General features: G+C 39.1%; 1 protein-coding gene across 1 annotated transcript; it reads right to left on the bottom strand.

Annotated features, from left to right (window-relative positions):
- Nucleotides 1-16: 16 nt before the first annotated feature.
- Nucleotides 17-11,166, bottom strand: cckar (cholecystokinin A receptor). Its single transcript, XM_028475110.1, has 5 exons — nucleotides 10,926-11,166; nucleotides 8,886-9,137; nucleotides 5,727-5,988; nucleotides 3,894-4,021; nucleotides 17-2,852 (listed from the first exon to the last, which is right to left on the bottom strand). Exons 1-5 carry the CDS (start codon nucleotides 11,050-11,052, stop codon nucleotides 2,266-2,268), a joined length of 1,356 nt encoding a protein of 451 aa, XP_028330911.1. The 5' UTR covers nucleotides 11,053-11,166; the 3' UTR covers nucleotides 17-2,265.
- Between the last annotated feature and the right edge of the window lie 762 nt (nucleotides 11,167-11,928).

Raw genomic sequence — 11,928 nt, forward strand, 5'->3', positions numbered from 1 at the left:
GATAATATCAGGTTAAAATAACTTGTGCATTATATTTTAGTCGACTATCTTGATGTCATTTAGTTGACTAAAACTAATCCTGAACTGAAATAGTCTCAATGACTAACTTTGAGTAAAACTAAGTTGCTTTTTAGTCAAAATGACTAACTTTGCTGTCAGAATTAACAATGGTCCCCATAAAGCTAGAAACGGCTCTTGCGTTTGAGATAAAACAACATAAGTAAACAATTGTAAATTATTTAACCCTTCTTTTATCCTTGGGGTCAATTTGACCCCATTCAATGTTTATCATTCAAAAAATAGTAGTTGACTCTTTTTTTTATTTTGCTTCATATTTCTCGACTTTTCCTAATTTGATGAGTAAAATTGATTAAGCATAAAATTATCATGATATCTTTTCAATGTGCTGAACGCATATTGCACGCATTGGTGTTCCTCTGGGGTCAAATTGACCTAATGCTGTTTTAACTGTGTAACACTCAAGGTTTCAAGGGGTTATTTACAGTATGTGTTCAACAAATAAACAAAAACTTGGGGTCTGATTGACCCCAAGGGTAAATAGAGTAATATTTGAGGATAATAGGATGGTTAAATAAATTCAGCTGAGAGTGAAACAGTAATCAGAGTTTACACAACACAATAGTCACTAGTAAAACACAGAGGTACATGATAATAAACGCCTAAAGCCACTGAGATTATTTATACATTCACTTCCATGCCAGAGCAGAGGCACGTTATCGTACACGTTGGACAAAACACTTTCCCGTCAAAGCTAAAAGTAACCGTTTACCAAAACACACGACACTGAGGTTGTGTCATCGGCATAGAAACAAACAAATACAACGAAAGTAGGTTTGCTACATCAATGCTGTCCTGTTTATAACAGTGAGAATCACTGGAAACCAGGAGGGGATACTGGGAATTTTTGATGCAGGTGGTCCAAGTCCCACTGAATTGATAAGGCCTCTCCAGTTTCTATGGTACACACAGTCCCAAGTACACAAACAGAGAGGCAGAGAGAGCTCTGAAGCTTCAAATTTTAGATTTGTAACTTCTGGTTGTGGCAGTCAGGGGTTTTGTTGCTTCTTGGCTTTCAGAGATGACGATGTGTTGCTTTTTTCTGCTTCGTTGATCGTCTTTAAATCCATATCTGACACACTGGCCCTGAAGCTGTATGTTATCAGAAGGAGCTGAACTGTAAGAGAACATTCGTCCGTGCTGACAGAAATACACGCAAACAAGGAGACATCATCCACGTAACGCCAAAGTAATGCCAAAGCTCACAGACCCATCACAAACACAACAACACACCCATTTGGGAAGTCAGGCATCCGATACGTAGTGACTTTTCTGTAACAGAAGAGATTTCACCATGCCGAAGAGCTGCTGTGTGTGGCTGTTCGTCCTAATGGCAAAAAGAATACAGATGGAAAGATTTTTATAATTTCCAAAAGAGAAAAATCGCAGAAAACGCTGGCTTTCCTTCATAGGATGGAGGAAAATGCAACAGTCTGTTAGGGTGGAAAAGGGTAAAACCTCCAACGTCTCAAAAATGCCTGCTGGGGAACTATATGAGCTCATTGAGGCTAAGAGGGAGAGAGAAACATCCTAGACTTTAAATATGAATGGAAATCCCACTACAAGGTTATTCTACACTTTTAGTGACACAAATGCTAAATTAGATGACACATAAAAGTAAAAGTTGAGGAGAAAGTGACTGTACATCTAACCGCCGTTTTGCTAACACGTCATTCCGCCCGACTCGGGGTGCTTGGATCCTGCCCAAATTCCAGAGTCGGGGTCCCGAGCTCAAGTGTCGTTTAATTGCACTTTTCCGATTCGTTCTGTCTGATTTATCCAGGTTCTGAGTGCAATCAAATGTTGCATTATATCTGTTTTGAACACTGTTATATACTCACGGGGTTCATTTAGGAGGTAATTGTAAAGATCTGGGTTTGGTGAAATTGGGCCAATGTTTTTGATTGCTCATCCAAGTGTTGGCTGGGACTTTGTATGGACACTCAGATATCCCTAGAACTGTTAACTTGGCCTTACGTATGTCATCCCCTGGCCTCTTCTGGTAGTGTGTCTTCATAATTGTGTGCCATTTTAAAAGACTAGAGACACTCCAGTATTTCAATAAAGCTGGTTTGTCATCGGATATACAGGATGCGGAGGAGTAATTTCACCCTTTTATTTACTACCGCTAATGTCATCTGTGATGTAAACCCAACTTCCCGAATGGAGAGAAACGTTCGTCCCGTTTTACATGGGCTCCCCCCAGGCTGAGCTGCGGATCCCTGTGTAGGTGAAGCGTGTGCTGTCTCCAGTCGGCGGAGTGTGACACTTCAGCTCTGGACTCTTGGGTCCAGGTCCACATCTTCCAGCTGCTTCCCCCTTGGTGCTCCTGCTCCCAGCCGAGCGTTCCAACGGGCCCCCGGCGGCCGCCCTCCCACAACAGTCTCTGAAGGTGGCCAGCATCCCCTGGCGAAAGCGCTTGTTCATGAAGCAATAGATGATGGGGTTGACGCAGGCGGAGGTGTAGGACAGCAGGTGGATGAAGGAGATGGGGGCGCCGGTCAGGCGGTAGGCGGAGCGCCGGTCGAAGGCTTGCCACGCGTTGACCACGAACACAGGCGTCCAGCAGAGGAAGAAGAGGCAGACGATGACCAGGAGCATGCGGATCACGCGCTTCTTGGCCATCAGGTTGGACCTGGAGCTGTTGCTGGACACGCGTCCCACCATTGGTTTACTGCTCCCTGTAGTCAGAGTGATGCTCTTCCTTTTAGACGGCTGCAGGTAGCAGCCATCGCTGTCTCCTGGTTTTATGCTGCCCGTGCTGGGTTGTCTCTCTGCAGAGTAAGAGAAGAAGAAGAAGAAGAAGAAGAGTGAAGGAGGAGTTGTAGCAGATATGTAATTACAGAACTCTCTACTGGTCAGTTCTGCTCAGACTGCCCTAAGCAGACCATATACCATTGTACACTGATAGTAATCACCAAGCTTTCTACCTGAGGAGGCTCTGCTATGTCATGACTACCGCTATCAGCAACATAAATAACCCTGAGGCACACACACTTAGGGCTTTTTAACCTCTGACATCCCAGACCGGTCTGGTTCACAAAACCCTGTGACATAATAAACCCTGTGTCTGCATCTGACCAGAAACTCTAAAGCTTGGCTTCATTTAATTCTTCTAAACTGCCACAACAGTAGAGACACAGCTAAAGCTCCACCTAGCTTCACCTAGCTACACCGTGGAGTTCATGCAGCAACTGCACATCACTGGTCAATGTAGATGGAGTCTCAAGGAGAACTGGCTTTAGCATTAGGATGTTGTTCAAACCACAAGGTAGAGTATGTAGCTCAAGTGCTACGCTAACACTCATAGCAAATTAACATTATGACAGATTTGAGCTAAATCCACAAAGCTAGAGAGAAACACATTGAGCATTTAGCTGAATAGCTATATATCATGTGTTGGAGCTACTATTGACGTGGCTGGACGCCCCTGCAAAGTTGACCAAGACAATATTATAGTGATTCCCAGAAGGAAAATTGTGCCAGATTCGAAACAACATTTGTGCATCACCACCAGCACGTGAAGGAGGTAAGATGGTGCCATTTAAAGTTTCTGAGGGGAACTCTTTAATCTCTATCAAGAGGATGTAACTGAAGCACTTAGCATGAAGCTAACGTAGCCGTAAGTCCAAAATGTAGCTAGGACAACAAAAACAAAGATCCAATACACAAATGGATATGATTACTTTAAAATATTTGAGTCACAATTGTTATTAAAGACCTTAAACATGTTAGTTTTGACTACGATACCTTTGATTTAAAGTTTAAGACATTTTCTTTAGGCGAGTCTCGTGTTACGTGCTTAACTTTCCTACCTCTGCTAGATTTCCAGCTGGAGAGTTCAAACCTGATGCCTCTGTACAGCTCCAGGGAAATGAGTCCATACGCCGTCATCATGATGATGCCGGGGATGAGGAAGAGCATCAACAGTAGCGACACGTACCTGCAGGAAAGTAGATCATTCAGCCAATCAGAGACCTGAGTTTTTGACTCGTGTTGAATCGGGAACAGCCTCTCTTTCCATCTGTCGTTCAGGTGTGCTGAGCTCAGACTGATTCTCACCTGTTCGAGGTGTTCACTCAGCACTTTCAGCCTGTCTTCCTGACGCGCTCATTAATAGTTGTTATACTGTTAACACCTTGGATGGAACCGTCTCAACCTTGGGTCTCCTGCTCTCCTTCAGATTCTTGTACTAATACTAGTGGACTTTATTTTAAACTGTGGATGGATTTCCTTCACTGTTGCCATGGATCATCTGGCTTTCAACCGATCCATGAGCTTCAGCGTGTCAATTCCCATCTGTACGAATAACCAGACCACTTGGATTTATCACCTTGGTAACCATAATCAAAGTAAATCAATCTTATTCAATGTTAACCCCGAGTTCTTGTTGACGATATTGTACTTTTTCTCTCCAGTTCTGCATTATTTACATCTTTTCTACCAGACGACCTCATTTCCATTTTTTGCTAATAGTTAGCTTTTTGTTGTATCTTCTTTAATAATGATACAGTAGGTCCAAATGTACGGGCACCCCTATTATTCTGAAATATCGCAATGAAATATGCAATTTGCGACCGATTCGGATGAAATTTGGTGTGGCAATTAAAACACTAATCCGACATAACTGAGTTAAATTTCATAAAGGTCGGTCAATTATGAACCGAGATATGAATTAAAAAAAAAATGTTACCAATGTTGAGATAGTGATTTTTCACTATCCAGATCCTCTTGAAAATTGTATGTAATCTTTCATGGCGTGAGGTCTACCTTTAATTAGAATTGTGACAAAATTCCAAAACAAATCCCACAATAATTGTGATTCAAGAAGTTAATTAATTTGACATGAAGCAGTTCATCAAACATCTACATATCATGTAGTTCGTTAAATATTGGTTTAGAAAAAAAAAAAAACAACACACAAAATACCAAAAAAATACAATAAATAACAAGAAACATAAAATAACAATATTACACTAACAACAAAAACACATCAAAAAGCAACATAAAATGCACAAAATAACAATATTAAACACACAAACTAACAACAAAAACACACTAAATACTTAAAAACACAAAATAACCTAACAAAAAAAGTAACAAAAACCCAATAAAAAAAAACTGACACAAAAAAACGAACACAAAAAACACACAAATATAAAAAACAACCACAAAATAAAAACCAAAACACTTCAAATAACAACAAAAACCCACACAAAGCCTTTTTCCTTTGCTGTATGAAACGTTTAACAGATTAGTCACTATTCTAAATGCTGACATGAATTTAGCTAAAATCACATTCTATGGCCCCCACTGAATAAAAGCGCTTCTCGCCTCTATCATTTATATCGAGACAGGTGCAGCTGAAATTGCTTAACAACATTTTTTTTTTCTCTTGAGAATCTAATTTCCTTTGTTTTTTACGCTCATTTAAGACCTTAATTTGCACAAATTAAATTCCACGACTTTTAAAGGCTTGTTAGTGCCTCAGGGAAACGCTGAACATTTGTTTTGCCACATATAACCTGATCAAGAAGTGAGAAACTAAGTAGAAACTGGCTGTTTTTTCTCTGTGTGGTGAGAAAATCAATAGAGGGAGAAAGTGGAACGGTGACGAGTGGATCCATATAGGCTGGTTTCCATCTCACCAGGACTGCTGGATGGTGTCTTTGGGCCACACCAGGCGACACATGTGTCCCGTGCTGTTGTTGAGGCGCGTGAACTGCTTGAGTGTGCTGGAGATGGGGTAGGGCAGCATCAGGATGAAGGAGGCCACCCAGGTGACGGTGATGACCCGGGCCGCGTGGGACTTGGTCTGCCACGTCCTGGAGGTCAGAGGGTTACAGATGGCGCTGTAACGCTCCAGGGAGATGGCCACCAGGTTGAAGGTGGAGACGCTGACGGAGACACCTGCAAGCATAACACACTGAAACACTTCTGATGGAAAACACAGGATTATACTGGTATGAAACCTCTGGTTCGTTCTTTAGAGCACCTGTGTCAAATCCGCAGAAGCATCACTCTTTGCAAATCACTATAAACAGTAAGATGTAGATATCTCACTCCCTTCAATAAAACTGGAGTTTGCAATAGCTACTACATTATTTGCAGTTTAATATTGAACCATAATTTCCTAAAAAAAATGCAGAATTCTCCCAAATCAACCCACAGAATTCCAGCAAATTGCTTTGCAGATTTTCGGAAAATTGTGTTGCAGATTTTCCACAAATTGCGCTGCAAATGTTTGGAAAATTGCGTTGTAGATTTTCAGAAAATTGTGTTGCAAATCCTCGTAACTCTGAAAGAAGGAACAAGCGGGTCAGAACATAGATGGATGGATGCATTGCAAATTTTCTGCAAATTGCGTTGCAAATCTTTGAAAAATTGCGTTAAAAAACCCCGCGACCATGAAAAAAAGGAACTAGCGGGTCAGGAAGAAGATAGATGAATGCGTTGCAAATTTTTGGAAAATTAATTGCAAATTTATGTAAAATTAGTTGCAAATTTACGTAAAATTAGTTGCAAATTTACGTAAAATTAGTTGCAAATTTACGTAAAATTAGTTGCAAATCAAAATATATAAATTAAATATACAATTATTTTAAGTGCCATAAAACAGTATACATCACTGGTAGTTTCATGTCACAGATGTTAGTTCTACCTCCGGTGTTAAGTATCCGTTTTCAGTAAAATGGTCCCAAACTTTCGAGACTTTAGGTTGGTTCTTCTTCTGTTGTGCATTTCTTCTTCACAATGTAAATGGTGAAGCGACACTGCACCCAGCAGTTCATGTATGGTACTGCAGCAAAAGTGACGCAGAGCGGCCGCCGACCTGATTTCATCACAAACTTATAACATTAAACGACGCATCGACACAAATTATTGTAGTCACCATTATCAATTATGTTATTAATCATTTACATTTACATCATTTACACACATCCGCCTACAAGCTCGCCGTTTTTTAACATAAGCCTTCGAAGTGAAAAACATATGAATGTTGAATCGAAGCAGGAAGTAAATCCTGCTCTGAAAACAAGAAGAACAGCAGATAAAGTCCAAAAAAAAAAGATGAATAGAAGAAAAATAACCAAGAAAACAATGGCGCGGAAAAAATGTTAAAAAATAAACAAAAATGATTTGTTCCAAAAAGTGGGCTCAAGCAGAAAAGATCGGCAAATAGATCGCACACGATGTTGTGCGTTGTTAAAATGTCTTACCTTTTCTAATGAAATGAAACGTTTGTAATGAATCAGTTTGACGATGGTGTGATAAATCTGTATGTGACAAACATGCCAGAATATCAGACCTCGGGTCCGTGTTGTAATTAACTTCTGTCTTTCGGGAGTTTAATCACCTTCACTTTAAGTGCTGAGCGTTAGCATAAAAATAACAGCACGACTCAGACTAATAACGACAACACAGTGACAATAACAGGAGGCTCTATAAATACACTCTACTGTCTGTCGTTTGCAAACTGAACAGAGTGACACATAAACAAATCAAAATGCGGACAAATGATGATGTAATAATCCTGAGGGCAGCGTGAGATCCCTGAGCCACACACAGGATGCAGGAGAAAAGGAAAACCACATTTCACAGCCCAGCTGTAATTGGATGAAAAGGAGAGATTAGTATTAAATTTGCAGCATCTGTAATGACTTCACCTTTATTAGCAGCTTTCCCACTGGCTTTGTGTGCGTGCGCGTGTGTGTGTGTTACAGGAAGAAAGCTGTATGGGGATTTGTCAGAGTTACAGGCAAATGAAAGCTGCGATCTGATTGGATCGACTCACCTCAAAGTCCCAAAGCAGTAGAGGCACGTGGGTGATGTGCATCACACACACGCAACTCTGTCTACTGTAATTCAGTACGGACCCCTCAACATAAATACAGTACAAAAGGACAACAACAACACAAAGACAGAGAATGACACAGAAAATGAAAGAAAAATACAGAAAATCACTACAAAACTACACAAAATGACACCAAAATTACATAAAATGAAAGAAAACTACACAAAATGATGCAGAAAATAATATAAAACTCCACAAAATTCTAAATAAATACACACATTGGCAACAAGGATACACAAAAGAAGCAGAAAACTACACAGAATTTAAGATAAATACACAAAATGACACCAAGAACATACAAAATGACAGAAATACACAAATGAACAACAAAAAAGCTCAAGCAAATCACAAAGCAACAACAGAAACACACAAATGAAATACACAATGACAGCAAAATTACACAAAATTAAATAGAAAAACACAAAAAAAAACCTCCAAAAACATACAAAACTACACTGAAAAAAGCACAAAATGACTAAAACTACACAAAGTCCAACAAAAAAACCAAACACAAAATGGCTACAAATACAAACTTACTGACAGATAAACACACAAAACGACAGGAAAACAAAAATGACAGCAAAAACACGATCAAAAATTGATTGTAAAAACACACAAAAGTACACAAAATCCACCAAAAAGTGACAGAAAACTACACTTAAGGACAATCAGTAACAAAACAAAAAAGGAAATGGCTACAAACAACATCAAAAACACACAAAATGACAGGAAATTACACAAAATACAATACAGCAATAAAAGAACGTTAAAAAGAACACCCAACACACTACTGCATAAACATGTGCTGTATAAAGCACAGAGCAGACATTTGAGGCGTTACACCAACATTCCTTTTTGTTTCCATTTTAGGAAAGTGTGTGTGTGTGTGTTTCTTCTCCTTCCACTGATAATAATAAGAACCAAAGTGAGTTCTGACGAGTCACTGACTCACCCATGAAGTACATGACCAGCTTGCAGATGCCGATGCCGAACACAAAGTCCCTCATGAGGTTAGGGATGAGGGTGAAGGGGATGCAGACCAGTGACACCATCAGGTCACTGACAGCCAGAGACAACAGGAACAGGTTGGTAACGGTTCTCATACGGCGGTTCCTCAGCAACACAGCAATGATGAGGCTGTTCCCCACTACGCTGAGTAAGAAGATCAGACTGTAGAGGACGATCCGCACCGTTTGGTTGATGTCTGACGAATAGGAAGGAAAAGCACTTTAATAACACCTTTACTTTATACTTTTACATCCCTGATAGTTCAGCTAACAACGAGTGGTCTCAAACATGTGGTTCACTGGTCCATTGTTCTATGAAGCTGTGATAATAGCATTTATTTATTTATCTGAATAATATCCAAAGACGTTTATTATTATATGCACCATATGGAGTAATAGAATCTAAAACATAGGAACATTTAGTTTAAACTGGCAAATAATGGGCGTGACAAATTGTGAATGTGGTTAAATTGTCCAAAATAAGCATGAAATATGGTGAAAAGAGGTTAAAAGTGTCAATAATGGGTCAACATATGTGACATTAGGTGGGAAAAGTGGTGGAAAGGGTTTAAAAGGGCTGAAAATGTCTTGAAAGTGGAAAAAAATGTGCAGATTGGAATTGAAATTTGATGGAGAAGTGGCAGGAATTAGAGTAATGTAGCAAAAAATACGTTAAAAGGAACAAAAATATGGCAAGAAAAAGGGATGAAAACAGGTTAAAATATGGTGAGTTTGGTGTAGTGGCAGAAAAAAGGTTAAAAAAAAGCAAAAATCGGCTCGAGGCCCAGTGTCTTGTGACCCCAAATGGGTCCCGACCCCAAGGTTGAGAACACCCAATGTATAGAATCACTGGGCAGCAAATTACAATGCACATTATCAACTTTGGGCGGGGTTGAGAACCAGCACGTTAAAAACAAGTTCCATCAAAACCTTGCAGGAAAAATCTTGAAATTATTTTTTTCAAAATAAAATACAGTATATATGGTAAAGTTCAAACCTGTAATAACTAAATTATTTTCCAGCAACAAACTTATAACCTGCAAACTATTTTTATTTATTTTTTGCCAATGACATCACCAGAAAATCTGTTGCTTTAATAAATCAATGTATCTATCTATCTATCTATCTATCTATCTATCTATCTATCTATCTATCTATCTATCTGTCTGTCTGTCTGTCTGTCTGTCTGTCTGTCTGTCTGTCTGTCTGTCTGTCTGTCTATCTAAATGAACAAAACAGAATTTTTACCATTTCTATTTAAAAGTGTGAATTACGGTACCCCTTCAAATAAAAGCATGCAAATTTATAATTTTTCTTTGACACAAAAAAGAAAAAAAAAAAGAAAAAAATGATGACCCAATAGAAACAGGTCTGCGACCCACGAGTTGAGAACCTGTAATTTATGCATATTTTTCCCCTCAACAGCATTTGTGTCTTATATATTGGTATCTTTTAGGGCTAATATTTGCTCATGTGGTTCCGTTTACGTGAAATGACAAATTTAGTGTTTTATTGCTAAAAGCTTTAGTTTAAAATTGGTTTTCTGACTGTAATGAAATCTCCAAAATAATAAACTGTAATTATGATGGTCCCGATTGCACCAAACTGATCATAAAAATGAGAATATCACTTCATCATCAGAGGAAATGTTAAAAAATGTTCCTCAATGGCGCGTCCTGTGTTTCTAAATAAAACCAAACTAACAACCCTGAGTCTATCTAATGTTAATGAAATGGAGATGATAATAACCATTTGGCTGCTTATTATAACATGTTCCTGTCTGCACTGTTGGAAAATGATATTAATGACGCCTAAAGGCTCCGTGGAGAGTCTGAGCCATGTGCGTAAAGGCGCACGGACGCAATCAAGCGCAAATGGAGCCGTTTTGTTGCGCTTGGAGACAAATTTACATCATATTTCCCAAATATATGGAGAAATGATGCAGTTTGTCACGTTCTAAATGTGTTTGGGTGAGGCTTTCATACCTTTAGGCTCTGGTGATGAATCCGCTTCGCTCTCACACAGGGAAATATTCTTAATCCCCAGATTGCAGAGAATCCTGTTGAGATCGGTGGAGTTTATCAGCAGCTCGTTGACGGTAAACGTCTCCATTGTCGCTTTAATGTGAACAGAAACCTCAGCTAGGGACAGACACGTGACCGGGGGCCACCATAGCTTTGGTTAATAATGAGAGTGATAGAAGAGACCGCTCTGTGCGCGCGCGATGTTTTGGATGGAGTGTCATTCCAGAGCGCGAGGCACAGCACAGCCCTTTACACCCCCCCCTCCCACCACCACCACCATACACACCCCCTACCGCCCATAAATAAATACTTAAATTTTTATTTTTAAAGGAAATATTAAATCGATAATAAAGTATGAAGTAATTAAATAAATAAATTGGTAAAAGAAAATATATAAGTCAAGGTAAATAAATAAGTAAATGAATAAATAAGTAAAAGTAAATAAATATATAATGACAATGATAATAATAAATGGCTTGGATTTATATAGCGCTTTTAACGAGGAGACTCAAAGCGTGTTACAGAAACCATTATTCATTCACACCAGTCACTCACATCAATCATACCCAGGGCCGGCCCTCCCGACAGGCAACACCGGCGGCCGCCAAGAGCGCCGTCTGCTGGAGGGGCGCCAAAATGCACCTGCTTCATTTATTAAAAACAGGATAGCAAATCATATAAAAAATGCATAGACAAATGCCTTAATTTTTCAATATTAATTATTCAGACAATTTAGTTTTAATTCAGATTCTTTTTTTTAATAAGCATAATTAATGATGGGCTGTGGGGGTGTGGCCGCACCTCATGCATCTGTACTTCCTATGTCATAAAACTACAACTTCTTTCTCACAAAATTTTGACTTTACTCTCCTCAAATGAAGGCTTTATTCTCCAAAGATAATGACTATAATTTCATGAAATTATTATCTAACTCTCATAAAATTAGGACTTTATTTTTGAAAAA

The sequence above is a fragment of the Gouania willdenowi genome, chromosome 18 (assembly GCF_900634775.1).
Source record: "Gouania willdenowi chromosome 18, fGouWil2.1, whole genome shotgun sequence".
Classification (NCBI taxonomy): domain Eukaryota; kingdom Metazoa; phylum Chordata; class Actinopteri; order Blenniiformes; family Gobiesocidae; genus Gouania; species Gouania willdenowi.

Bases quoted from the DNA above. Each gene is read 5' to 3' on its own strand.
- cckar (XM_028475110.1), bottom strand. From the start codon at position 11,052: ATGGAGACGTTTACCGTCAACGAGCTGCTGATAAACTCCACCGATCTC. The intron at 9,138-10,925 runs GTATGAAAGCCT...CCTATTCGTCAG, and splicing joins TTCATCACCAGAGCCTAAAG to ACATCAACCAAACGGTGCGG. The intron at 5,989-8,885 runs GTGAGTCAGTGA...TTATGCTTGCAG, and splicing joins GCTGGTCATGTACTTCATGG to GTGTCTCCGTCAGCGTCTCC.